Source organism: Clinocottus analis, unplaced genomic scaffold, assembly GCF_023055335.1.
Source record: "Clinocottus analis isolate CAN_PGR_092001 unplaced genomic scaffold, fCliAna1.0.p SCAF_6, whole genome shotgun sequence".
NCBI classification, from domain to species: Eukaryota; Metazoa; Chordata; class Actinopteri; order Perciformes; family Cottidae; genus Clinocottus; species Clinocottus analis.
The window spans coordinates 20,865,375-20,893,311 of NW_027176218.1; the positions used below are offsets into that span (position 1 = coordinate 20,865,375).

The following is a 27,937-nucleotide window of genomic DNA, read 5'->3' on the forward strand; positions in this document are numbered from 1 at the left end:
TTATGATGATCGAGCAGTAAACTACAGTAGAGTGATGAGTAGTTATGACAGAGCAGTAAACTACAGTAGAGTGATGAGTAGTTATGACAGAGCAGTAAACTACAGTAGAGGTGATGAACTGCTGAATCTATGGCTGCAGAGGAAAGCAGCTTTGATCCAGGGATGAATGCCATCATCATATGATACATAACCTACTCCAAGGCAAGCTAATAACATTGTTTAATGATGGCTCCAACAATGTATTTGTGATAAATGTAGGGCATTTATTCATTGCCACTTCACATCAGCTCCTGTTTTTATTCACTCTGTTGTTTGGAAGTGCTAATGCCACTGAAGAGCCAAACAAAGCAGCCTTAATCAATTCACTAGCGTCAGTGCAATGACGCCTTTCAACCCCCTCCCTTTTAAATGAGATTTGCAACAGAAAAGAGGCCCCATCCATCCTGCTGTATTCAGAGGCAGGAGGCTCCTTCAGCCCGTCTGTGATGTCTGTGCATGTGCATCATGCCTCTTGTGTGTTTATAAACACTTAGTCCAGGATTAGATGCAGCAGATGCTTTAGCAGAGGGGAGCCACACATCAGCCTTGATATTTCCATTAGCATATCAGCGTCCCCTCTTTTTTTTCTCCCTCCCCCTTTACTCATGCTGTTACAAATTGATGATCTGCAATTACACAGCATGCGTCAGTGCAACTAAACATCATTTAATAGCCCCAAGCTGACAGTACATGACTGAGCACGCGGAGGAGAACCAGTGCCACAACAAAAGTCTCATTTTCTAGCATGTCACTTGTAACCAAGTCAAATGTGCTGTCATGTGGGAAAAGTCGAGCCTATGAAATAAAAGTGCATATGAAATACCCCACACCCGTGCTGTTTATTCTACAGTACATGCCTGTTACGTTGACAACACCATACAGTGATGCATAGAGTTCCTATGGAGGAGGCGACCATATGACTCCAACCTGGAATAAAGTACCATAACATTAGTAGCCTCTGCTGCAGAGGATGAAAGGTATGCAAATGCCACAGTCCAGATATAATATGTAAGGTTCATGATGAGATATAAAATCATCTATAAAATCACTTTGACTGTGTTAAAAGAAGAAAGCAGAACGTGAACAGTCCCTTTAGTCCCTCAAGTCTCACGCCATGGACGAGTCTGCTCAGTTCCAGCATCACTAATGCCGTGTTCACACACCAAAACACTTGCGAGTATTTTCGCAACTCTTTCGGTGTGTGAACACACCACGAGACCCGCAGAAGAAGTGCAGAGGAAGTCTCTCATGAGCGGAGTCACCACAGGTTCAGCTGCATGCACGTCTGATACTCACGATGCTGCTCCGGGAGGCTGTGTCCAACTCAATCCTTTATTTAGTTTGCTGGAGACACTTGGAGTTACCATGAGAGCACGCGCACACACACACACATACAGACTTGCACCTCACACACAAACACACACACATACACACACACACACATACATACAAAACACACTCACACGCGCAAGGTGCTCTGAACCGGGCTGGACCGTCCGTCTGTAGCCGCTCTCTCTCTCTCTCTCTCTCTCTCTCTCTCTCTCTCTCTCTCTCTCTCTCTCTCTCTCTCTCTCTCTCTCACCTGCCATGTGATAGGCACGATGCCTTCAGGAGCCCCTCGGAATATCTCACGCGCTCGAGTGCCTGATACGTTCATGCGGGACCTTTTTGTGACCATAATGTATATCCGTGAATAAAACCAGATACAATGCAAGTCTGTTATTTCCCGTAACTATCACCTGAAGGCCTATTACTTCTTACAATACATGTAAATCTAAGGGCTACTGGTCGTTGGACATGATTATGCAAATGAAACACATAACTACATAGACTAATATTGATAATCCAAACGATTGACCTCAAGGACAACACAACTATCCCCCCCATATATCTCCAACGGTAGATGAAGGAAGCAAATGAGAATAATTTCCGAGATAAATTGAATTTAGGGACATTAAACTCGTTTAAGTTCTTTAAAAAAGACACAGCCTGTATCCCCTCAAGAACGTAAATGTTTTAATGTACAGTAATTATAAACTTCAATGAATGCAACATACACTGATGTCAACCGGAAAATGGTAACAACATGAAGTATTTTACCGAGTAACTTCAAGAGGTTCAGACAACCGTTTGAATATAACTCAACACTGTCATCTAGTGACACACTGTATGTTTGTAATAACCATTTCCGTCTCTTTTGACTTGGAAACCGTATTTGTTTCTGGTGATATGATTGGTATGTCCGGCTCGACTGCGGCATTGTGCTATCTTATTTGTTAATCAAAGACGCATCAAAGCCACACTATTCTCGGTGTATCAGATACCATCATTTTAATAAATAACAATTTAGTACCTTTACTGAGTTAGGGAAGCTATGTCGAGCGTGAAATAATGATATTGGATCAGTATCAATACACAAAGCCCAAATATTGTTTATCGAAATTGGTAATTAAACAAAGAGAGCTTTTCTTATGACTGAGGACCCAGACCTGTTGACCTTCTTTACCTATTGATTGATCCCATAATGTGTCCATTAATCATGATAATAATAATAATAATAATAATAATAATAATAATAATAATAATAATAATAATAATAATAATAATGCTCTTAAAAAAATATAATATACTTAATTCATATAAATGTATAATAATAATAATAATAATAATAATAATATCAGTGTGGCACGGTGGAGAGAACACAAACAGGTTCAGGTAAGGTATCAGCAGATAATAGGTAAATACACAATACCAAGAAAATTCAGCTATCAGGTGTACAAGAAGTATTCAGTTTCATGTTGTATCAGCCAATCTGGTGCTAAAGAGCACAAAATAGGTGTTTAAAGATAACTGTGTCCTCCAGGCCTGTTTATACATCCTCAGTGGTTAGGGTCGTCCTATAACTGGAGGTTTGATCCCTCATTCTTCCCTTGACTGCATGTCAAAGTGTCCTTGAGCGAGTGTTGTGGAAAATTATCTTTGGAGTCACTGGGGCAGAGGCAGAAGAGTTGAGAATTGTAATTTGAGCTTTCTGATGAACAGATAATAAAGTCTCTGGAACACATGTTGTAAAGAGTGATTCTTTATTTGCTTGTAAGTGGAGAGCAGTTTACACAGGCACGTATCACAGTGACAGTGGAATGGACTCACACAGACTTGTGTGCGTTTCTTGGTATTTAAAGGTTTCTCCCTGTACATCTGCCTGTCATACAAAGAAACAAAAAAAAGGTTAAGAGAACCAATAAAAAAAATGAACTGCACCCTCATAGGAGGCCAAAGCGTGCTTATTTTTAATCACCTAACCAAGTCTTATGTTCATGGTCCAACTATTAATTAAGTGTATCAGCAGGTGCAAACGTATTTATCCACCCACATCCTGTATCTAGGCTTTGAACAGAATAACAGCAATATTTCAAGATAATTGACGGGGAGGCTTCCACTGGGCCTCTCCAATCTTGAACTTATGGCACTTATAAGGGGGAGGGGTATTTAAATTGTGTGTTTTCATGTTGAGACAGTAGAGTATATCAAAATATGGCCAGCTGGAGGTGTCCATGTGCACAGTGCGGGCAACTAAAGAACTTGACCCAAACAATAAGAAAGTTAATAAGAAAATGCTAAGTTTACCTTCAACTGTTTTTGTAAATTAACACAAGTGACACATTGAATAAAGGCGTGTAGAAACATAGTAAATGCAGTTTTCTCAAAAGGTTGTGAAACTGTGAAAAAACACAGACAAAAAACACACACGAATATATACTCCTCCACCTCATTTTTATATCTCATATTGTCAAAAAAAATACAGTATGAGTCAAAACGAGGAGGAGCAGCTTGTCCACCACTCACTACACTCATTACCGCACTGACTTGTAATGCAGTGTTCTTCATACACACTCTCACACACAAGCGGCCTCTGCATTCCGTTCGACGCGGCCTTTCATTGGTCTATTCGCACGTCCATCATAGTTTCACAGCCGGAACCTGTGTCTGATTGGCTGGAGTGGCTTCTACGGCGGCAGCACAAACCCCATTGGTTGAAAAACTAGGTTAGTGGTCCGACAGGCATGACGGTGAAGAGAAACTGGGTCACCGATCGAGAATCGTTTATGTCACCGTTCTTTGGGTTGCTATTACATATAACCAGCGGCTTTCAATGGATATACCGAGCTCATTAGACCTACTGTAAGTATACAATGAAAACAAGCCTCCGAGTTATCAATGTTGCATCTCGGTGACGTTGCTGGGTTTTAAAGCATGATGGATGTCGTCGATGTTTTGCCAGCGCTGTGGTCATGTCAGTGGGGTTTCTGGAGCAGGAGGAGGGACGCTCGCCCGCTGGTCCTCAGTCAGCTCTCCCCGGAGCTAGCGGCGCTATGCTAACATTAGTCAGCCGACGGGTTTAGACGTTGTTGTAGATCAAAGGAGGGGAACACGCCCCCGGTATGGCGGAGGGCTGGCAGACCAGACCCGACCGGTGACAGCAGTTGTCCGGGCGAGAAGGAAGCTCGTGCAGAGGTAGGAGTCGGTCCGTGGGCTCTTTAAGTGTCCACCAAAGTGTCTTTGAGTGCGAGCCACCACCAGCTAGCTATGTCAACAGGCCTCGGTGGGGTTCTTCGACAGCCTCCATCCCGTATATTGGTCCCAGTAGCACGGTGGCTTGTGATTTGCTGTATCGGAGCAGAAGGCACATGTTTGCTTGTGATATATCGTGACACAGTGTTGGTTCATCGGCAGTGGAGAGCAGGTCTCCGCAGGGTTTGCCAGAAGACGGTCATAATAGCGGGCTTTGGGTTTGGTTACATTGGGCACCATCAGCCGGGAAACTCTGAACCCCTCAAGGGGGAACCATGAGGAGGATCCAGGAGTCGCTGTTCATTGTTATGTATCTGAGCCATACTCCTCAGCATGAATCCTCACAGTGGCTGTGTGTTTGGAAAACCAGTGTGCAGGGGCGTTTATGTTTGTGTTGAGATATTTAAGTGGCCTTTGATTGATTGTTCAATTTGTAGTTTTTTTTCCTTCAAATTTCTGTATTAAAAAAAGCCTCAACAGTAGTGTTATGGTTGTTGGTGATCGGCTGAACTTTCAACTTGGACTGCCCAGTGTTTTTTATGCTCAAAGACAGGTATAATAACATAGTAATCACATAGTGCTTATCAGGTAGAATTGGTGTTGCCACAAAGGCATTTTCATAACCAAAGTTTATTTATTTTTTAAATTGTGGGGAAATATTGACAGGTAAACATGTACAATTCAGTTTATTTTGTATCGCCCAAAATCACACATTTGCCTCAGAGGGCTTTACAATCTGTAATCATAAGACATCCCTGTCCCATGACCTCACATTGGATCACAAAAAACAGATTAAACCCTTTAACAGAGAAACCGGGAAGACACCTTTAGGAGAGCAACAGAGGAGGATCGCTCTATCAGGATGGACAGAGTTTTGAAGAATCTAATCTTGAAGAAGAAACGGCGAAATAGTAATTTCTGCAAAGAAACTGTGCAGCCATTAAGGTTTAACTTGTTTTGTTGTAGCAGAAAGTTGTATTCTTCCATCTAAGAGTTCTGGTGATGAGGTTGGTCTTCCCTTAAGACGGGGGATTTTAATTTACATCATCGTGATGACACGTCCCTTTTTTAAAAATTATCCATCACAGATGCAAGAAATCTCCTAAATTTACAGACTGTGCTTGCTGACTGAAATGATCATTGCTAAGGCCTGCCTCCTGCGCTACTCAGTCTAGCTGTCTCAAACTGCACTTTCTGACTAAATGTTATCTAAATTTTAGTAAAAATGTAAAATGGATTTGAGAAAGAAGCAGATGGCGTGGTCTTCAATATGCGTTTGATGGTTGTAGCCAAGATGAAATCAGGTCCCCAAGAATAAAGATCAGAGTATAAAAGTCGCCTGGTGATGGAGACAGAAGATAATGAACCTAAGGGATAATACTCTTCCTCTTTACTCACTGTTCCGATCTTTAAAGTACAAGTTTTTTAATATGTTGTTGTGAATCAATTCAGAACCTTAGACGATAGGTGACTTAATTCCTACATGAAGACATTTTCTACTCACCCCTTATGCTACTGTTAGTTCATGATGACAAGGTTGGCTCCACATGTTTGAATGGAGGAACGTATGTCTCCCTTCCAACCTCTCTGGGTAACAAGTGTCACTATTACACAACGTTTAACCAGGACGAGCACAGAACTGGACTGTGCTATGCAATAATTGGCCAGTCTGCTTCAAAGGGGCGGGACTTAGCGAAAAGTCAACTAACTATTTGTTCTCAATGTTTTCTTATAACTTTTTTTTAAATTATGGATACTGAGGTATTTATTCCAAATATTGTGGTATTTGATTTGTCTGTATCGCTCAGTGAATTTGATCAATTTTCTTGAGGGGTTGTCGGTCACGTGATCGGTGATTGATTTACGATTGCAATTTTTTTTTATGAAAGCCTTGTTCAAGTAGTAGGTCTTTTCTATTTCCAGAGAAAAACCCGATACCAGTTTCTTGAGTCATCGTCTGGCCGAGTGCTTCAAAACTCCAACTGTTGCTTTGGTTATTGACGTTCCAGTTGGTGTGTTAATGCATTGATTTTTGTCATTGTTGTTTTAATATATCCATTACCTCAAATATCATACATATATATTGAATAAAGAATAATAACCCTACATTATTTATTGGCAGTAATCATTAGGAGTTATTCTCGTTTCAGCGCACTCGCAGAAACTGAATCACCGGACTAACAGTCTCAACAAAGCCAGGCCCTTTATCTTATGAGTTGGTATGAGCTACAGTATATTTATTTATTCATGGCAGCAATGGGATGCTCTGAGACAGCCTGCCACCAGAGGAAAACATGTGTAGCTGCTGTATGCGACTGAGATCTGTTTCTCTTATTTACTGCGTTAGGGGTGAGTGGCGACTGATGCTCGTAAGAAAGGGATCCCTCTGTGCTTTGGTCTGACGGGCCAGACCCTTCCTGAGACCCCATAATCCAAAAAATCTGTTCCTTCAAAAGCAAATATTAGGAAAACCTTTTTTCAGACTGCATGTATGCATTTCCTCGTTGCAGCATGGCAAATATGTTGAGTGTATTTACGTGAATGAATGTGTATCTCTGTGGTTTGACTTATGATGATAAGGAGGTTAGGTGTGTGTGTGTGTGTGTGTGTGTGTGTGTGTGTGTGTGTGTGTGTGTGTGTGTGTGTGTGTGTGTGTGTGTGTGTGTGTGTGTGTGTATATATATGTGTCTTTAAAAGGTTCACACCCTCTGCACTTTAGAACCAACCGTTAACATTGTGATACAATGTGAGACTGAAAACAGTACAGTAAGTTAATACAGCAAATGATTAATGGCATATATTTACTCTTTCAAGGCCTTACACAGCTGTGGTCACTCCAGACTGGCAGGCTCCAGGCTACCTCCAGTCCTAAGGGCTTGTATCCACCAATAGTATAATGTCATGTCATACAGATTGTAGCTCAGAATAGAGGACAAGCTCAGCTAGTTTTGCTTAGTTGCTAGTATTGGTCGAATTCTGTGCGCATGTTTCTATACTTGCATAAAACTAATACGACACAACCGCAACTAGTATCACTGCATCAGTGTCACGGACACATGCCGCCGCTCTCCCAGTGATTGCACAACGACTGCAGTGGAGACTTCCGCTTTGTGACCCTCCAACATGGAGCACGCCAGTAGGGGCAGTGGGTTTTAGACCGAGGCCTTCAATGAGTGCCGTATAGTCCACATCACGGGCGGACTGGTGGGGGGGAAAATGTGTCCCTGGAGTTACACTCACAGACCGACACACAAAGCCACTTCAACCACCAGAGCGGACTCCCCCTGCCGAGCAACGCTCAATTACGCAGCGCCTTGGCGGGCGCACGCCGGCCCTCACTTTTATTGCGCCACAGGGTTTCAGAGACTCTCTGACTCGTACTTGCGTTAGCCTCCTTGATCCTTGTTTCAAGACGGGTTGAGTGGGTTGTAAAGGGCGCCAGGGGTTGGGTGGGTTACCCCACCCAACCCCTGGCGCGCTTTACGTAAGCCGATCCCCGCCCTGGCGACGCGACGCGGTTGAGGCGCACTAAGGACAGTGCGCCCCGGTCGACAATCACGCCGAGAGCAGGGGGCGCGTCCCTTCCCGGCGGGGAGAGAAGTCACAGCAAGCACATAATCCACGGCCCCGGGAAGTGGCGAGGTCCGGGCACGGGCCCTGTGACCAATCGCACGTCTAGCGTCACGAGAAGGCTGTTTTCATGTATTTTAACCAGGCTAATCTTACATAGATAAAGAGAAGTGAAATGTGATTGGATAATATGCTGTTAAACAGGTCCCAAGAAGCCATACAAGAGGGCTGGAGGAACAGATGAAGGCACAGCTGCACAGTGCAATGAGAAAATAAGTTATACTACATGTATACATGTTACATTATATATATTAAAAAAAGCTTCAACTCTTAGTTATTTAAAAAAATAATAATTTTAAATTATAAAATAGCTATAACTGTGTGATTCACGAGAGAAGGCTTACAAGGCCCTGATGACTCGCCACTGGAGCATGCACAAAGACCTTTCTGTCCAACGTGCTGTTGGTTACATTATTGTCCCAAGTACCAACAACATGTACTGTAAAGAGCCAAGAAAATAACATGTGTAACGGGCAAAAAGACCCAAACCAGCCTCCACAATGTGAGGAAGCATTTCGTATCTCAGAAACATGGCCTACTGTGTTGCCTTATACAAGCCCTGTAAAGAAAGAAAGCAAGTATTCAATGCATCATGAAGAAACACAGGTTTAATATCCTGTAAACCATTTGATTTGGCTGGTGAAATATCAGAATCAGAACTATTTATTGCCACGTATGTTTTCAAAGAATGTGTCTTGGCAGCTGGTGCATAACATTAAACAATAAACACCACCTCCTCCTCCTAGAATAGTTCCCTCAAAGTGTTGAGTAGTTGTCCCTATCTCTTCAAAAACACAGTTTACAATTTAAATTTCTAATATAAAATTCAACCGAAGTGCACTGACAACAGTACTTTAGACAAGTGAAATGTAAGTGTAATGTGAAAGTGACAAGTGTCTTTAAATTTGAGGTATGAAGGGATGTGCAATTGTCCAGACTCTGTCAGTGGTGGGACCCGGGCTCTGTTTTGCCCTCGTCTGTTGCCAGGAAAAAAACCTGTTTGTGTGGCGTGAGGTCTTGGTCCTGATGGACCTCGGCCTCCTGCCAGATGGAAGGGACTCGAACAGTTTGTGACCTGGGTGAGAGGGGTCGACTACAATCGTTCTTGCTCGCTTCATGGTCCTGGAAGCGAACAAGTCCTGGAGGGACGGCAGATTACAGCAGAGCAAATGATGCGCCGCGGCATGCCCTTGTCCTTGGCAGTGGCTGCAGCGTACCAGATGGTGACGGAGGAGCAGAGGACGAACTCAACGATAGCTTTGTAGAAGTGCACCGTTATTGTCTTAGGCAGGTTAAATTTCTTCAGCTGCCTCAGGAAGAACATCCTGATGTTCGGCTCCCACTTGAGGTCCTGGGTAATGATGGAGCCCAGGAAACAGAAGGACTCCACAGTATTAATGGGGGGAGTCGCGCAGGGTGATGGGGGGGCTGGTGGGGCCAAGTTCTTCCTGAAATCTACAACCATTTCCACTGTCTTCAGAGCGCTGAGCTCTAAGTTGTTCTGGCTGCACCAGGTCACCAGATGGTTAGTTTCTCACCTGTAGGCGGACCCGTCCCTGCCAGAGATGAGTCCAATGAGGGTGGTGTCATCTTGCAATAATTCAGGAACTGGACAGACGTTTGCATTTTTAAGACCTCCTGTTTTTTTTTTTAAAGCCTTTGACAAGGAACTGCCCGTCTTTGTAAAACCCTCAGACGTGTTAATCGTGCTTTCATCGGTGGACCGTTACTAAATATAGCAACGCTGTCTGCAGAGCGGTGATGGGGCGCAGCTGACCAAGCGCCTGACAGATGCTGCTCTGCAAAAAAACGTGTGCAAAAATTGAAATGAGTTGATGAATTGTTAGTTCATAAGTTTGATTGTTGATGATTCTTATCAACATAGTTGCTCTCTATTCTAATTCCTTTGGCTCATTAAAAAATTAACATTTTACACTACATGAGGCTGGCAGGGCAGCCATCAGAGGCTGTCTGATGGAGACTGGTTGAGAAACTAAATTCAATAGCAGTTATGTTAATCATGACACTATGTGAATCATTTCAAAAAGCACAGGAGGTGGAGTGAGCCAAACTAGCATGACTAGATATGTGTTCTCTCTGCCAACATTAAGGCTCTGCTCTTCGGCTACACTCTTTTGTGTGTGTGTGTGTGTGTCTGCGTGTGTGTGTGTGACTCACATGAAGTAGAAGTGAGTGGATGGAAATCAAAGCTGGCTGTTTCTGAGACCACAAAGACTGGCTGACCCAGTTTCCTCTCTGTGTTCTAGCATGACATCGTGGTTTCCCCTCTGGCCCACAGGCTTCTTACAGTCATTGAAAACCTGGAAAAAGTCATGGGATTTGTTTTGAATGGTTATTTCCAGGCCTGGAAAAGTCTTTGAAGAAAAAAAACCTCCCAAAAGTTTTGGAAAAGTCATAGAACTTTGTTATGTTCATGTCGTTCATTTACGCAGAGTTGGAAATAATGAATATGCTTTTTTTTTTTTAAAAAGATGCTCAAAATATAAGCAGGCATACACTCTATCTATACATGTTTATTCTTTTAATCAAACTATTGTCTCTGATTCATTGTTGTCATGTAAGGTATACTGTATGCTTTTGAATTCTCATACCAATGTCAGTGAAACTTTATTTCACACTGATGGTTAATGTTAAACTGTGCCGACCCACCAGGGGATCCACACAGATCCACAGTGGTCCGTTATACGGCTGGTCCACATCCTAAAGGTCCTCCTTCATTCTTTTCTTGTCTAACGTAGATAGTGAACACAAACGTAGGACAGCTTAGCAACCACAAAGGGTTATGAAATAACTTCAGCCCCAGTCTTTAAATACATAAAAGTATGATTAAGAGCTGCAGTACTGGGTTTAAATGTGGAAACAGTCAAAGTTAGCTGGAGACAGATGGAGCATCAGGAAATGATCCAAATAGCCCAGATTCAGTTTTGACATGTTTCAGGTCCGCGGTAGACATAATACTTCTAACATATTTTGCTAATAATCAAGTCTTGTAATTTGACTTACATGTTGTGGTCTTGTTTTTCATTTGTGATGTATTTTGTTTACATTTTTAGATTTGTGAGAGACTCGATTTTGCATTTAACTCACTTTTCGTCTTTTTCTTTCTCAGAGGTAGACTGGCTGCATCAGCTGTTTGAGGATCAGTTCATACCGAGGCACGCCGACCACATCAAATTGAATGAAACTAGGACCGGCTGAATCCAACCAAACAAAACGGAGCAGACCAGACTGATCCAGACGATAACCCGGCCCGTCTAGGAGGCCTGTCCCAGTGTCCTATCCAGGTAAGTGAAGGTCCACTGAGGTCCATTTGAACCCGGGTCGGCTGCCTGCTGATCTTCCACATCTGCCTCGTGACAACAGAGTTGAATACTTCAACAGAAAATAGACTGAATTGTAGTACTACACACTTAAAAGGAGGCACAGCTTAAGCTTGGATTATAAAAAAGGACCCTACTGACAGAGCTGTGTATTAGAATCACAGACCCCACCTTTCAATGGATATTTGAGCGTTTACAAAATATTCACACCACAAGGAGAGTTAGATATGTAAGGGTCAGTAATGTAGATATAATGACTGAGAGAAGCTGCAGCGTCTTCTTAAATAACAGCAAACATCGTAGTGTATCAATACTCTGATCTTTCACCTTCAGTGTCTTGGTACCCAGCCCCACACATGACACGCCATGACACATCACTATGACTTCAACGAATTTGCTGTGTCTTTCCGTGCAGACGTGCTGCCTCGCCCCACATGTTGGGATGTTTGCAGCTCTGTGTGAGCAGTTTCAGAATGACGCTCTCCTGCTGTTGTGTGTTCACAGTTGAGGGCTCGAGAGTGGATGGAAGGAGATGATTTTAACACAGAGGCTGTGATGAACATCTGTGGTGAGTGGGACACGATGACAGACACATGTTTATAAAGTCCGTAGGAAACTCGGGGTATACCTCTCTGATCTTTTTTAAGGTAGTAGTAGTAATGTCTACCTGAGCACCACTTCATTTATTTCCTATGCTAAATGTTGTACTTCTAAATGGACCTGTACAGCACTTTTCTAATCTTCCAACTACTCAAAGCACTTTAACACTACATGACATCATTCTCCCACTGATAGGAGGAGCCACCATGCAAGGTGCTACATCAATATTATCAACCATTCATACACATTCATACTCCGTAGGCGCAGCTACAAGAGCAATTTAGGGTTAAGTGTCTTGCTCAAGGACACATCGACATGGGGCAGCGGCGCCGGGGATCGAACCGCCGATCCTCTGATTGATAGACGATCCCTGCTCACCACTGAGCCACAGTCGCACAGTACTTGTGAAAATGCAAGTTTCAGTTATTCCAGAACACGATGGATGGATGGATAGAGGGAGGGAGGGAGGGAGGGAGGGAGGGAGGGAGGAAGGAAGGAAGGAAGGAAGGAAGGAAGGAAGGAAGGAAGGAAGGAAGGAAGGAAGGAAAGGAAAGGAAAGGAAAGGAAAGGAAAGGTTGTATGAAACAAGACACATGACCGACATAGAAAGATGCTGAATTTAAATCTAAAAACCACAACTAAAGGCGTTCACTACAAAATCAAACCGCTGTCGGGACAAAAGAGCTTCTGAGTCTCTCAACGAACACTTTGGCGTCCTGAATCGCTCACTGAAGGAACTTCTGAGTCCTTTTAAAAACAGTGGATGGCTTTCAGAGGAAACGCTTGTTTTTAAAAGGCGGCTGTAGCTCGTGGGGAGAGCGGTCGTCCTTTAACCACAAGGTAGCTGGTTCGATCCCCAATCTCCCCACAGATTGTATGTTGAAGTGTCCATGAGCAAGACACTGAACCCCCCAGTCGCTCCCTGTGTGCTTCGCGGCATCCTTACGATGGGTTAAATGCAGAGACCAAATATCATGTGCGTATGTTATATGACGAACGGATATGAAAGAAAAAATGAAGTCATTTTTTTGCCTTTGCTCTGCAGATGACCTGATGGCAGACCAAAGGATGGACATCTCGTCTACAATGACTGACTTCATGTCCCCCGGGTCCACCGACCTCATCTCCAGCTCCATCAGCACGCCCGGCATGGACTACACCCGCAAGAGGAAGGGCAGCACTACCGATTACCAGTGAGGAAGGGAGGGGGGGAGAGAAAGATGCAGAAAAAGATTATACAAGGCAACAAATGTCATAAAGAACAAAAGGCAGACATGTACACTAGTAGTGTAATTTGTTTGTTTTACACATAGTAAATATTCACATTTCTGGCTTTCATTTCTTAACACCCTTTTTGTTTCTTTACAGAATTGATGGCTTCTCATTTGAGTAAGTTCAAACCAGACTCAATGTTAATCGGTGTTGCACAATGTTTTAATTAATCAAGATCTAAAAAATATCAATGACCCTCATTAGATTTTGCATTATGAAATATTGAATAGAGGTGAAGGTAAACCCAGGGAGCCCCTTGTCCTCACTAACGTCTCCTGTCTTTGCTCCTTAGTGACATGGACCCAGACAAAGACAAACTGGGAAGGTAAGCAAGTGCTGTAATCCCTAGCAGTGTTGTATTTAATGCATTCATATTCCATCCCTTAATCACAAGACAAATACTTCCTGCGATGTCTATCAAGGAAGATGGTTTTGTTTGGATTAGTCCGTGGTCCATCTAACAGCACAGCGACACAATGAAGCATGACTATGAAAGTGTAACCTCACCAACACAGTAGTGGAAAAGGCACATTTAGGAGAAGCTAGTATTTATATAGGAAGGAACAACATGCTCCAGTTCTACTAGATCAAGTTGTCTTCCTCCAAAAGAGACAAACTCGTGTTTACTTCTTTACCAAACCATATTTTGTATATGTATTTTCTAAACGTCTCATTGTTAACGTCATATCTCAGGAAGGCCTCCAGACAATTCCTCTTTTTTTTTTGGCACAAACAGCCACCGAGATTCAATGATGCCATAACTCAATAATTCATACGTTAGTCATGAGTGTTTCACACCTGCGCCTTACAGGATGAAATGATGAGGCGATGACATTGTGGACAGACGGGTTGGAGGCAGAGACGGGAATTGTAGTTTATGTTTCTAGTCTGCAACAGAGCGACCATGTAGCCTTCAGAAGAAAGAGACTTTCAGGAACGCTGACTTTCTCCCAATCGGTTGGCATTTGAATATCATACAAGGGTCAAACTAACATATGAGGTCGCTTACAGGACCTCGTACCTGTCCTATAAGAAGTACATGTATCAGCTCCTCTTTAATATTGCTTTGTTTGTCTTTCCAGTGACCAGCAGGGCCGGATTAAGAATGCCAGGTAAAAAACCTCCTCCTCCTTCCTTCTCATCTCTCTCACATGAATGAAAGCTCCCTCTGTCTGATTGACCAGAGGGAGCTTTGTGTATGTGCATAGTAAGGCCCTGTATAACACGACATGTATACGTCAGAGCATTGTGAAGCTAAGGACAAGTCTTCCTCTTTGGTGGTGGAGATGGATCAGTGTTGAAGAATAGACTCAACACCAAGGCCTTGTTAGTGCTGAGCTGGATGATGTGTAGCGTGTTCGATAGCTTTGGATTCTGTCTTCTTATACAACGGGTGAGACAGGAACCTTTTGTGTGTGATTGCTGTTTCACGTCTGCCGCTTGTCCCTCCACAGAGAGGCTCACAGCCAGATCGAGAAGCGCCGCAGGGACAAGATGAACAGCTTCATCGACGAGCTGGCCTCACTGGTGCCCACCTGCAACGCCATGTCCCGCAAACTAGACAAGCTGACGGTCCTGCGCATGGCCGTCCAGCACATGAAGACGCTCAGAGGTGAGGATGAACGACGCGTGAGGGTTTAGGTTCATTGCGGTTTGTTACTGGAAACGACTCGTGAGTATGATTTTTTTTTTTTTGGAAGGGAAAATGTAATCAGGTTTGCAGGAAAGCTAACACACCTGCAGATGTCATGCCTGCCAGAGAAGAAGAAAGAGAGACAGGGGGCAGCGTGCTGCTTCTGCTCTGTGTACATATACATGTATATATATATATTATTACCAAAGCAATTCATGGTCAGATGAATCCATGTTTAAAATAATCAAAGCTAGTTAAGAGGGAGAGCGCTACACACAGATGGAGGATAGCGGTGTGAGCTGAGAGCTTGGACGTGCAGCTGAAGGAAATACCTGTGCTGTTGTGTGCAGGTGCAGCCAACCCGTACACAGAGGCCAACTACAAGCCCGCCTTCCTCTCTGACGACGAGCTCAAGCACTTGATATTGCGGGTGAGTGCAGTTCATCCAACACTTCCACGGTGTAACAGTGTGGCCCCACGCTGCTGTAAGAGCCTCTTCTCAATGAAGAGGGCCCTCTCAACATTAAACTGTATACCGTAGAGTTACATCCCACTGTCTTACGGTCATGGAAAACCTGGAACATTTTAAAATGGTTATTTCCATGGCCCGTACAAGTCCTTGGAAAAGAATAAAATCCCAAAAGTGTAGTAAAAGTCCTGTAAATGTGTTATATTCATGTGTTCATCACGTCCATTTACGCTTTAAAAGAAAGAGGTTTAAAATATAAGCATGCATAGATACAGACATCTATAGAAATGTTTATTCCTTTAATCAAACTATTGTCTATCATTCATTTGTGTCATTTAAGGTTTACTGCAAGCTTTGGGATCCTCATTGTTAGTTTAAATACAACATTTTAACACTTTTTACTGTTCACACACAGATTTCCCTCCATGTTTACTCATGGAAATGTGCTTAAAAGTCATGGAAATGTGCTTAAAAGTCATGGAAATGTGGTTAAAAGTCATGGAAATTTGTATAAAAGCAATAAAAGTCATGGAAATTTGGATAAAAGTCATGGAAATCCATTGGTCCCTACACTGTGTGCGTGTGAAGACTTGACAGAGTTTTGTGTTGATGATGCAGGCTGCTGATGGTTTCCTCTTTGTGGTCGGGTGTGACCGCGGAAAAATCCTCTTTGTTTCCGAATCTGTCTACAAGATTCTCAACTACAGCCAGGTACGCAGGCAGTGACCGTGTTGGGAGGAACGTGCATTTCAGGCACGAGTGCCGATAGCTATTGATGAAATGTTTCATCCGTGTTCAGTTGGTAGTCGTGTCCTCTGTTCCCCTCTGACTTCAGTCCCTCTGCGTCTCTCACACGTCTTCAGAACGACTTGATAGGTCAGAGCCTGTTCGACTACCTTCACCCCAAGGACATCGCCAAGGTCAAAGAGCAGCTGTCCTCCTCCGACACGGCCCCGAGAGAGAGGCTCATCGATGCTAAAAGTAAGCAACGTGCTTCATGGAGGGGGCAGAATTGGGACTGCGGTCCATGTTGACCTCTTATGTTTCCCTCCCCCCGGGCCTCCATGTCCATGATATAAAGCAGCCCGTTACAAAGGGCGAGCGTGAGGGTACAAGGGGATCTTGATGTCCCTGATGTTCCTCTGAGATTAATGAGCTGTCTTTTTCTAAGAAGAAGAGATGGAAATATTACTAACATTATTACCAACAGCAAGTAGAAAGCTATGACGAGGACGTACATTTTCTCAATAGAAAAACACAAGATGGATGTAACTGAGCATCATTCAAGGAATTAAAAGTCTAGTAAACGTTTAGCTTCAGGAGTATCTGACTCTCAACATGTTATTTTTGGTGTTTTGAGAATAAAACATTTTAGCCTCTAACAATGCACTGGACAAAAGAAACAACGATTCAAACACAAACCTGTGTGTGTGTGTGTGTGTGTGTGCAGCGGGCCTTCCAGTGAAGACAGACATAACCCCCGGCCCGTCCCGTCTCTGCTCTGGAGCCAGGCGCTCCTTCTTCTGCAGGATGAAGTGCAACAGGCCCTCAGTCAAAGTCGAGGACAAAGACTTCCCCTCCACCTGCTCCAAGAAAAAAGGTACTTTTTAAATTCTGTCACCCGCAATCCTCGTTTTACCCGAATATGTCAGGCTGCCCAGCCGCCACTTCTTTCCCCGCCTTCAGCTGTTACCTCAGGTGTCTCAGCTCCCTCCTCCTGCCCTCCGGCTCTTCCTCCTCCTCTATTTTTTGAGTCACATCCTGATTAGAGCCAGGAACCACACACCAGTGATCGGAGAACGGCTTCATTACACAACCAATGAATTGTGCCTCTTTAAGTGCATGTATTTATGCACTAAAAACAAAAAAACATCAGGTACATATCAGTCCAGGCCTCGTATTCTGCCAAGAGATGAGGAATGTGCCGCTCAGTGGTCACAAGTGGTAGGAATAGTAATGGCAGATCGTGGGTTAAATGACCAGTGGGTGGGTTCATTTAAGGACAAATGGGTTCACTTCCTGTCCCATTTCCTATTAATGCAGTCATCTGCATTAAGCCATGAAGAAGTGGTGGTCAGTGGACTCTTCTGGTGACATGGAGGCCATGCTGCTAATCACAAAGAGCCACGACACACATGATTATGAGCCTTGTTGTGAATAACAACCAACAGGCAGAAAAAAACGTGGCTCTCGCCACAAAAATTGGTCGTTCGATCCCCGGTTGCTGCTCCCACCACATGTCAAGTTTTCACTGAACCCCGAGCTGTTCCCACTGATGCTGAGGAAAGGTCAAATGCAGAGGTCAAAGTTCATGTATGCACACTAAGGGGCCGATCACACCAGACGCGACCTTCAAAAGCGCAGCCGCTTCAAAAACGCCTTGACAAAGACCTGTGGAGCGGGGCTGCGCGCGCAACCGGGCGATACAACTTAATTTAGAAAATGGATTCAAGCAAACGCGCTCTTGCCCTTGCTGTGTTGTGAGATGAGGAGGAAAAAGCCCCAAAAAAGCGGAGTTTTTGGTTTCACGATGTTGTTTCCATCTAGAATTGTAAAACTCCTCGTAATTAAATAGCGCTAACATTAGCGCCTCGTCGGAGGTCGCCATTTTCTTTTAAGTTCCCTGCTGTTCACACCACACGAAGAGAGGAAGGAGTAAAGCCCGCCTCTCGCTTGATCCGATTGGCTGCCTTGGCCGAGTTAATGAGCTGTGTGACTCCGCCCCTTGCGCTCAAAAGTTGAGAATATTTTAACTTTTAAGCGCGTCGAAAAAAAACGCTAGAAAAACGCGACGCGCAGCGTTTAAAAGGCGCGCATGAAAGGCCGTACCGTAGGAAAACAACGGTTTTACTCGCAACGCGTTTTTGATCGGCCTCTAATGATCTCCTATAATGTTCATTTTGGACACATTTTGGACTTCCTGCACAGTATTTTGGTGTCTGATGACACAAAGTGTGTGTGAAATGAGATGCTCGTGAATCTTAACTGTGGAAAATATTATTCAAACACAGACAAGCTTTGTGTCAAAGCAGATTTATTTTGTAGTTTCACCAGAAGATGTGAGTCAGTATTGAGTTAAATGTTTGTTTTTTAAAATCTCTTTGGTTATTAATCATTCTACATTTTGTAATCTCCAATTAGTTTCCCTATCTTGTGCTGATGTTTAGGCCTTTACATTGTTCACTGAGCTGAAAGTCTATTTCCTGTTTGACCCTCTAACACTCACCCGTCTCCCTTTCCCTCCCCCGTCCCAGCGGACCGGAAGAGCTTCTGCACCATCCACAGCACCGGCTACCTGAAGAGCTGGCCTCCCACCAAGATGGGCCTGGACGAGGACAACGAGCCCGACAACGAGGGCTGCAACCTGAGCTGCCTGGTAGCCATCGGACGCCTGCACCCCCACATCGTGCCCCAGCCCAGCCTGGCAGACATCCGGGTGAAGCCCACGGAGTACGTCTCCCGGCACGCCATCGACGGAAAATTTGTCTTCGTTGACCAGAGGTGAGGGCGAGCATCGGACTGAGACTCCTGATTTATTTGGGCAGATTTTAACCTTTTTGAAAACCGTGCGCGAAAATCCTCCCGCGGCCATTTTAAGTCCCACAAAGTCTAGTGGCATAAAATACGTAATTTTTCAATTCTTGAACCTAACGACACAGTTTTTTGACTGAAACTCCTTCATAACAGGCCAAGACTTTGTTTTATTGTGATTTTTGTAACAGATTCTGATTCTTTAGCTTATAATCTTCCGCTCGGAAGATTATAAGCTCGGGGAGGCATTTTTGGGGAAGTTATCTTTTAAAAGTGATTTTTTTTGCAGATATACATATTTTTCCCAAGACTTTGCTGAACAAATGCATACAATAAACACAATTATTGGAATTAATTTGGGGCTCTCACGATGACTCAAAGACAGGGAAAAAGCGGTCTGGATCCAAGATGTTCTACAGTTTTCAACGGGTTGAAGTTTCACTTCATCTCTGATGTCGTCTTTGTCTGTAGATCACTTCATCCTGAAACATGTTTCTAACATTCAGCCAAAAGAAAGAAAGAGGCTGAACATACAGGATGGATCCAATTTGATTGCTCAATAAAATTGAGCACACAATATGTGTTGCCGGAGTAATTGGTGTAGTTGTATCTCCATAAATGTATTGCTTGTTGTTTTGAGCATGATGCTTTGAAAGGGAAGCTGTCCAGTCTTTTAGACAAGGATACATAGTAGTACATTTAAAACCTCTGAGCTTTGACCCTCACATCGGTTCAGGAAAAACTCGCCCCAAAAAAAAACAGTGTTGGAAAAGGGAAGAAACCTTCAGGAGGAGGATCCCTGTATCAGGATGGACAGAAGCAATAGAAGTCATGTGACCAGAATGAACAACGTAACGCATCATCATGACGGAGCCGAGTCGTCATTAAACATAGCAAATCTTAAGGTGTTTGTTTTTCTACCATAGTCAGGATTTGTTGAAAGTGGTCACATTTTTCATTTCCTATGCAAGAAAAAGAGAGTTGAGGTGATAGTTGGGGGTGGGAATCAGTAAAGGTGCCACGATACGATGTTATCACGATACTTAAGAGACGATACGAGAGACGTCAGAACATCAAACGCCTTCGTGTCTGGGTTCATAATATCATCTGTAGAAACACACAGCTTGGGGATTTCACCCATTTTTTTTTGACCAACTTCCCTACCAATCACGCTGACTCCGGGAAACTCTACTGACACCAGAGAACAACACAGCACCATCTAGTGGACTGAAAAAGCAAATTATTTTCGTATTCTTGGACCAAAAAGTTTCTAATTGATATAATAAAAGATCGATACGCGAAAGCCAAGTATCGACACAATAACAGCACGCAAGAAAATCGCGATACTATGCTGTAATGATTTTTTTCCCACCTCTACTGATAGTGTGCTGCAATCTATCCATATCTGTCTGATGCTAGAAGTCGACGCATGCCCTAAAGTCAGAGAATGACTTGCCTGGCCCGAGTATGTTTTGGTTGTGAGGAGCCACAGTCCTAGTTCACTTGAGCTTTCTTTGTGTACCTGTCTGACCTCCAGGGCCACAGCCATCCTAGCCTACCTGCCCCAGGAGCTGCTGGGAACCTCCTTCTACGAGTACTTCCACCAGGACGATATCGGCCACCTGGCAGAGTGCCACAGACAAGGTACCTGCCGCGTGGCTGTCAGTGGTGCAGCGGCTGAATGAAGAGCACAAGTGGAGTCTTCAGTGTGTGCGTGTGTGTGTTTGTGTGTGTCCACAGTGTTGCAGATGAGAGAGAAGATCAACACCAACTGTTACAAATTCAAGATCAAAGACGGCTCTTTCATCACGCTGAGGAGCCGCTGGTTCAGCTTCATGAACCCCTGGACCAAGGAGGTGGAGTACATCGTCTCCACCAACACTGTCGTGTCGTAAGTAGACCAGAACGCTGTCCCCCGTAGACGCTATCCTATGTAGACGCTGTCCCCCTTAGACGCTGTCCCGCGTAGACGCTGTACCCGGTGCGCTCTATCCCCAGTAGACTCTGTCCCCAGTAGACTCTGTCCCCAGTAGACTCTATCCCCAGTAGACTCTGTCCCCAGTAGACCCTATCCCCAGTAGACTCTGTCCCCAGTAGACCCTATCCCCAGTAGACTCTCTCCCCAGTAGACTCTCTCCCCAGTAGACCCTATCCCCAGTAGACTCTATCCCCAGTAGACTCTATCCCCAGTAGACTCTATCCCCAGTAGACCCTGTCCCCAGTAGACCCTGTCCCCAGTAGACCCTGTCCCCAGTAGACGCTGTCTCCAGTAGACTCTATCCCCAGTAGACCCTATCCCCAGTAGACCCTATCCCCAGTAGACCCTGTCCCCAGTAGACGCTGTCTCCAGTAGACCTTATCCCCAGTAGACCTTATCCTCAGTAGACCCTATCCTCAGTAGACTCTGTCCCCAGTAGACTCTATCCCCAGTAGACTCTGTCCCCAGTAGACCCTATCCCCAGTAGACTCTGTCCCCAGTAGACTCTGTCCCCAGTAGACTCTATCCCCAGTAGACTCTCTCCCCAGTAGACTCTCTCCCCAGTAGACCCTATCCCCAGTAGACTCTATCCCCAGTAGACTCTATCCCCAGTAGACCCTATCCCCAGTAGACTCTATCCCCAGTAGACTCTATCCCCAGTAGACTCTATCCCCAGTAGACTCTATCCCCAGTAGACTCTCTCCCCAGTAGACTCTCTCCCCAGTAGACCCTATCCCCAGTAGACTCTATCCCCAGTAGACTCTATCCCCAGTAGACTCTATCCCCAGTAGACTCTATCCCCAGTAGACCCTATCCCCAGTAGACGCTGTCCCCAGTAGACGCTGTCTCCAGTAGACCCTATCCCCAGTAGACCCTATCCCCAGTAGACCCTATCCCCAGTAGACCCTATCCCCAGTAGACTCTGTCCCCAGTAGACTCTGTCCCCAGTAGACTCTCTCCCCAGTAGACTCTGTCCCCAGTAGACGTTATCCTATGTAGACTCTATCCCCAGTAGACTGTGTCCCCGTGGACCCCGTCCCTGTAGACGCGTAGACGTGACGGTGCCTTCATGTGTGTTGCAGGGGTCCCATGATGGAGGGACCAGACTACCCTCAGTCTGCTGCCTCGCCACAGAGCATGGACAGTGTTCTCACCTCGGAGGGTAAGCGACTCACAAAATGCAGCTTTACATTCGAGCCTTGGTCCTTCACAGTGAACACCACCTCCTCTTCCTCCCCGCTGTGTTGATTGGCAGGTGGAGGAAGGCGGGCGCTGCAGACGGTCCCCGGCATCCCCGGCGGCACGAGGGCAGGAGCTGGCAAAATTGGCCGCATGATTGCAGAGGAAGTGATGGAGATCCAGAGGTGAGCGCTGTATGTCGGTGAACACGGCCTACTTTCTGGAGCAGATGAGAGGCGTGACGCAGCACATTGCGCCGGTTGATGGGAGCGTTTCACATTTTATCATTTGGACACAGGTCACATTTCACATGCTTTAGGCTCTGAATATTTGATCCTGTTATCCGAATGACACACTGTGGTCAGGATTAGGAAATTAAATCTATAATTCAACCATCTGTCTCTCAGGATCCGAGGCTCCTCCCCCTCCAGTTGTGGCTCCAGCCCTCTGAACATCACCAGCACCCCTCCACCTGACACCTGCTCACCAGGGGGCAAGAAGGTAACACACACACACACACACACGCACACACACACACACACACACGCACACACACCTTTCCTTCAGAAGGTTGGGGTTCGATAGCGTTTCATCATATCTGACATAACGACGCGTCGTGCTGATGTTAAGTGATGAGTTCATCATTTCAGCCGCCACCTGTAAAACAATGGGGTCAACTCCATGGGCCACTTCACTGACACAGTAATCAGAACTCTGTGTGTGTGTGTCACATCTACAGATTCAGAATGGAGGGACACCCGAGCTGCCAAGCACAGGGATCCTTCCTGGCCCTGACTCTGTCGGCTACCCCTACTCCAACCAGTCCATCATGAGTGAGTCTAATCCCACTAATCACTGTCTCTCTCTCTCCTACCGAGTTTATTTTTTGGGTGTTTTCTCAACCGCTCGTCCTCCCTCCAGGCGACAACTCCCACCTGAGCATAGACATCATGGACGACCCCGGTTCCAGCAGCCCCAGCAACGACGAGGCAGCCATGGCCGTCATCATGTCCCTGCTGGAGGCGGACGCCGGCCTGGGCGGCCCCGTGGACTTCAGCGACCTGCCCTGGCCTTTGTGAGGACTCGTAAGGGAGACGGACCGCTTAGTACCAGGGGCCCCAAATGGATAGAGTTCAGCCCTCTGTAACAACTTCCACTGCAACAAATACCCATCTTAGCTCATTCTTTTCTCATAGAAAAGGCTGTAGATGCCTGAAGATGTTCCACACAAGAGGAGATCATTTCAGGCTCTCGCTACTTTCTCATTCATCATTCCCTGTAGGAGCACAAGTGACCCTGAATTGTTTTTGGGGATTTTATGTAAAATCGACGATCCTTTTTAGCGGCGTGAGTGACTGTCGCTGACGTTGCCACGGAGAGAGCATTTCTCTACCAGAAAGTCCCAGGATGCAGCGGGAGCGCGTCCGCCGGTGGACTGAACTCTGTCCATCAGCGGCTCTGGACCCGTCTGCCACGGGACTCCAGCTCAACATCTGTAACTGTACTGGTGCACTGAACTCACATGTGACTGTAGGTTGATGCCGTACGAACACGACTGCGGTGCACTCGCCCCTCCCCCCTCCATCCCCGTACGCAGCTGTTTTAGCAGCTGATCCCCAGCAGTCGTTTTCTGGGGATTTGCTCAGAAGATTCTTCGAGGTCTTTTATTCTCCGGCCACAAAATTCCACGTGTATTTCAGTCCATTTCAATGCAAAGTCAAAAGCCACCAAGCTGCTGTTTTTTCTTTCAGGCTCTTCTGCGACGCCTCACTCGTCACGTTCCCACTTTCTGAGTGCAGCACCCGCTGGAAGAGAGTTTCAGGCACAAACTATCTGCAGCACATCTGTCCAGAAAGAATAGAGACGATGAATTTACACGCTGAAACGGTTAAAGCTGGATGTGTGATTCAAAACCGCGTTCATATTCAAACCTCTGGATCAGCGAGTGTGTGCCGGTGACGCTCACTGTCGATGCACAAAGGAACACGAGGATCCATTGATTGTGGACGGCGAGCAGGAACACTTGAGTAAACAAAAATATCAGAAATTTCAGTTCAATTGACATTGAATGTCCTAATAATTGTATAATTTCTTTTAATAGTGAAAAAATAAATTCAGTATACCATATAAAGGAGTACGTAGTATACACTGTACGTGGTTCAAAAACACAATGCACAACAATGGATGGATGGACTGCACCGTCCACTCTGGCTGCAGCTGCAGCAGCATGTATGTATGTATAGGACACATGCATATGTGTGCATGTGATCACAGCTGATCTCTGGATGTGTCACAGCAGGTCTGCTCATCAATACAACGCAGAAAAAACTCTGCTTTCTCCTCTGGCGTGCGTTTACTGGTCCACCACCACGGAGGTGATGGAGGTGGAGCCGCAGCTGTGGGCGGAGCTCTCCTAAAACACTCCCTGCTGTCTGACAAGCTCCAGCACGCCGACACAAATACCCGCTGGTCTGAGCGACCATCTCCCGCAAACACATCACCCTTCTGAAGCACTTAACTCACTAAACAGGAGGGCTGACTCTGGATCAGGGTTCTGATTCCCCACAGGCCCTTTTTTTCTTGAATATTGAGCGACAGATGAAAACAGAAACGAGGACACGTGGATGTGTTTCGCACTCGATCGCACTGACGCACTGAGGCTGCGTGCGGGTGAGCGACCAGGCAGAGAGGGCTGGAGCGTAGACACGGCGAGGAAGTGAACCGTACTGGAGGACGAGGTACTAAAGGGACGGCCAGGGTCGTCCTCCAATCAGAGGATAAGACGGTTGGATCCCCGGCTCCACCGGCCCGTGTCGATGTGTCCTCGAGCAAGACACGGTGTGTGTGACTGTTAGTGAGTCCTGATGGACAGGTGGCACCTTGCACGGTAGCCCCTCCCACCAGTGTGTGAATGGGTGAGTGATGACATGTAGTGTAAAAGAGCTTCGAGTGGTCAGGAGACTAGAAAAGATCCATACAAGTACAGTCCAGTTACCATTTGTGTGGGTTTTGCTTCCTGATAATCCTCAAAACATCTTCTTCACTTCGCCAGCTCTCTGCTGCTCACAGACCTGCTGTCAGACGGTCTCTGCCTGTCTGTCTGCCTGCCTGTATGTCTGTCTGCCTGTCTGTCTGTCTGTATGGGGAGGAAAACGAATGAGTTCATGTCCAAAGTGCATCTGAAAAAACATTTTCTTGATCCTGAAATATGCTGGTTATTCATGTTGCCATGAGTTCCCTCATGTATTGGTTTGGCTTTCTGAAAAGTTGTAACAAAGGTCACTGCTGCTGACTCTTCAAAGACATGACACCATGTGGATGATGAATAATGAAGGGGATCCCTGATGACTGAGGGGGGATTATGTTTCAGAAAAACTGTGTAACTGGAATATAAACCGGGCCGAATGTTTTCAATCTGCTCGACATCAAACCGTTAGAGGCTGAACATGGAAGGAGAGGCTGAGATGGTTGCACGAGCTGCAGCGGGCCCCCGTGAGGTCCTCACACGGTGGGATTGTCGGCCATGAGATACCTGCTGAGCTCAGGCTCCGCCTCTTCCAGTCCGACAGCAGCTGGCGAGGTCCCCTCTGCTTTTGTTCTGGTGGTTTCCCGTTTCATCGGTTCATGCTACACACTACAATAAAGTGTTCCTCTTGTTGATATACCCCTCCCCACCTGACAATAATGTATCAAATCTTTAAATATTATCATGTTAAGAGTATACTTTATGCAAATATATATGAGTATGATGAGTGTATTGTATGTATCAGCGGTGAAATATTTTTAAAATAAAATGTGTTTCTGTCATTATGGACAAAACATGGTGCTATTGTTTATTTCGTCAATATTGTTCACATGTGAACTACATCATATTTTTCTTCAGTGGTGAAAGTCTGATCTGCCCTTCAGCCAATCAGTGCAGCCGGTTGGTATTTCTATATAACGCATTAACTGATCATAGTAATGAGGAACAATAATCATTTATTTTAATCTCAAAATCAGCTCATCTCCAGCTAGGAGACATTTCTTTCATGCTTGAGCTCGTTAAAGTTTAAACTCACTGTTCTGCTACGTGTGATGTGTTGTATTTTATGCATCTCATAATATCTGATGCATAATGAATTAAGTTATTACAATATGAGAAAATATGAACTGAGCAAAAGGAGCCTTGTGAGTTTAAGGCAGAAGTAGACTGTCTGGTGTTGAGGACATTTTCATCAAGCAGCACTAAAGAGAGCCGCAACAGAGGAAGCTGCATTTAATATACTTTCTGATTATTAGCACGTTCAATAATTATTCGATTTCTAATTATTCCAGTATCTTTTGCTATAATACTCATTTTATTTCTGAGTTTCTAACGTCATTTCTTATTCTAATATTAGGTTATGAGCTCATGATTGTCTTACCTTCTGAATCGCTACATGCTTATTAAAACATTGATGTTGTGTCGTCATGCATGGTTACAGCGACTTGTGAGAACTTTCCTCTGCACCGCTCTACTCTTGACACAGTGCAGGGTCCTCCATCCTATCAGACATGAAGCTCTGAGACTACTGTGGTTCCTTTCAGAAGATGGATAGAGAAAGGGAGGCGGCGTTGTGAACAGCATTTATTAGAAAACATTGTGTCGACGTGTCCTCCGACTTCCTGTGTGCTCTGAGCGGTGGAGATGAAGCTGTGCAGAGTTTCAGAGCAGGCCAGCCAGGAGAGGGAAGACGTGGACTCGACAGACGGAGGAACCGAAGCACCTGCTGGAGAGAACAGAGGGATGATGACGATTCAAACTAAAAGCCTCACACACACACACGCATAAGTGGATCTTCAAAATCCAGCGAACTTACTTGTAAAGTTATCAACCAAGTGAAGCCGGACTTGAAAACAGCCACTGAAATCCACCTTCCCAGTGAGGTACGGTATCCCAGCAGCGCAACACACACACACACACACACACGCACACACACACACCTTGGAATGAAATAGTCTTTTCACATGAATACAGACTTAAATTAAACTCTCCTTTGGCCAGACAAACGAACACACAGGGACATTTAGGGGCTCGGTGCTGACTGAGAACGGCTGCAGCAGCTGTGCAACAAAAGGCAAAGTGGTGTTTTGCCATTGGGGACGAGAAAGAGGAGGAGGAAGAGGAGGAGGGGCAGCAGGGGGAACACAGTTTGCCTTCACACTGAAAGCATCGAGTGGCCAGAAGTGCTTCATCTTCAGCGTTGTGTGCCGATTGGCTCGTGGAAGGCCAACCGGGTGTCTGTGCTCTTCAGGGCCGCTCCGCCCGTGGAACTGGAGTCTTAACTTCCTACGTTTTTGTGGAGGGACCGCACGCGTTCACAATCCCACGACGTTGCGGCCGGAGCGTCAGTGTCGTGGTCCCGACGCCGGAGCTCATGCGGAGGGCGAGGGCGAGTCGGGGTCCGGCTCGTAGTGATAAGTGGCCTGAGTGTAGCTGCCGCCGTACGGCTGGTTGCTTTGGGCGAGGCCGTGCGGCGTGTCCCGGGCCTGCTGGTTCGGACCGTCGTAGCCCGGCGGTAGCTGGGGGCCCGCGATGTTCTCCGGCCCCGGCCCGAGCGCCTGCTGGTGGGGGTCGTTGGCGCCCGGCGGCTGCGGCACCGTGTCCAGCTCGTCCACCTGCGGCCCCGGAGTGTGCATGACCGCCAGCTGGTCTTGGGGGATGTCTGCGG

At 45.6% G+C, this 27,937-nt stretch overlaps 3 protein-coding genes across 17 annotated transcripts in view; 1 reads left to right on the plus strand and 2 right to left on the minus strand.

The window, feature by feature from the left end:
- Nucleotides 1–1,526, minus strand: part of ppfibp2b (PPFIA binding protein 2b) — a 57,548-nt gene extending 56,022 nt beyond the window's left edge. For all 13 annotated transcript variants that reach the window (XM_068602829.1, XM_068602828.1, XM_068602826.1 and 10 more), the window contains exon 1: nt 1,336–1,526. The gene's annotated coding sequence lies outside the window, so the exon portion shown is untranslated. The remainder of the gene's footprint in view (nt 1–1,335) is intronic.
- Nucleotides 1,527–4,094: 2,568 nt separating this feature from the next.
- Nucleotides 4,095–26,037, plus strand: bmal1a (basic helix-loop-helix ARNT like 1a). 2 transcript variants are annotated; one of them, XM_068602726.1, is made up of 20 exons: nt 4,095–4,221; nt 11,372–11,546; nt 12,087–12,150; nt 13,228–13,375; nt 13,551–13,571; nt 13,747–13,779; nt 14,537–14,566; nt 14,909–15,066; nt 15,438–15,517; nt 16,175–16,267; nt 16,420–16,537; nt 17,007–17,156; nt 18,811–19,057; nt 20,625–20,731; nt 20,828–20,978; nt 22,148–22,227; nt 22,321–22,429; nt 22,652–22,745; nt 22,984–23,077; nt 23,166–26,037. In XM_068602726.1, exons 3-20 carry the CDS (start codon nt 12,105–12,107, stop codon nt 23,321–23,323), a joined length of 1,917 nt encoding a protein of 638 aa, XP_068458827.1. In that variant the 5' UTR covers nt 4,095–4,221; nt 11,372–11,546; nt 12,087–12,104; the 3' UTR covers nt 23,324–26,037. The 2 variants fall into 2 exon arrangements, with proteins under 2 accessions (XP_068458827.1, XP_068458828.1); XM_068602727.1 differs by lacking the exon at nt 4,095–4,221 and adding an exon at nt 4,464–4,554.
- Nucleotides 26,038–26,840: 803 nt separating this feature from the next.
- The window catches only part of btbd10a (BTB (POZ) domain containing 10a), a 15,364-nt gene continuing 14,267 nt past the window's right edge, over nt 26,841–27,937 (minus strand). Inside the window, exons 8-9 of one of the 2 annotated variants that reach the window (XM_068603904.1) lie at nt 27,086–27,937; nt 26,841–26,992 (exon numbers count right to left, since the gene is read on the minus strand). The exon at nt 27,086–27,937 is cut by the window's right edge and continues 177 nt beyond it. In XM_068603904.1, coding sequence (XP_068460005.1) covers nt 27,642–27,937 — 296 coding nt within the window. In that variant the 3' untranslated portion in view covers nt 26,841–26,992; nt 27,086–27,641. Of the gene's footprint in view, nt 26,996–27,085 lie in introns of both variants that reach the window. The other variant, XM_068603903.1, reaches the window with a different exon arrangement.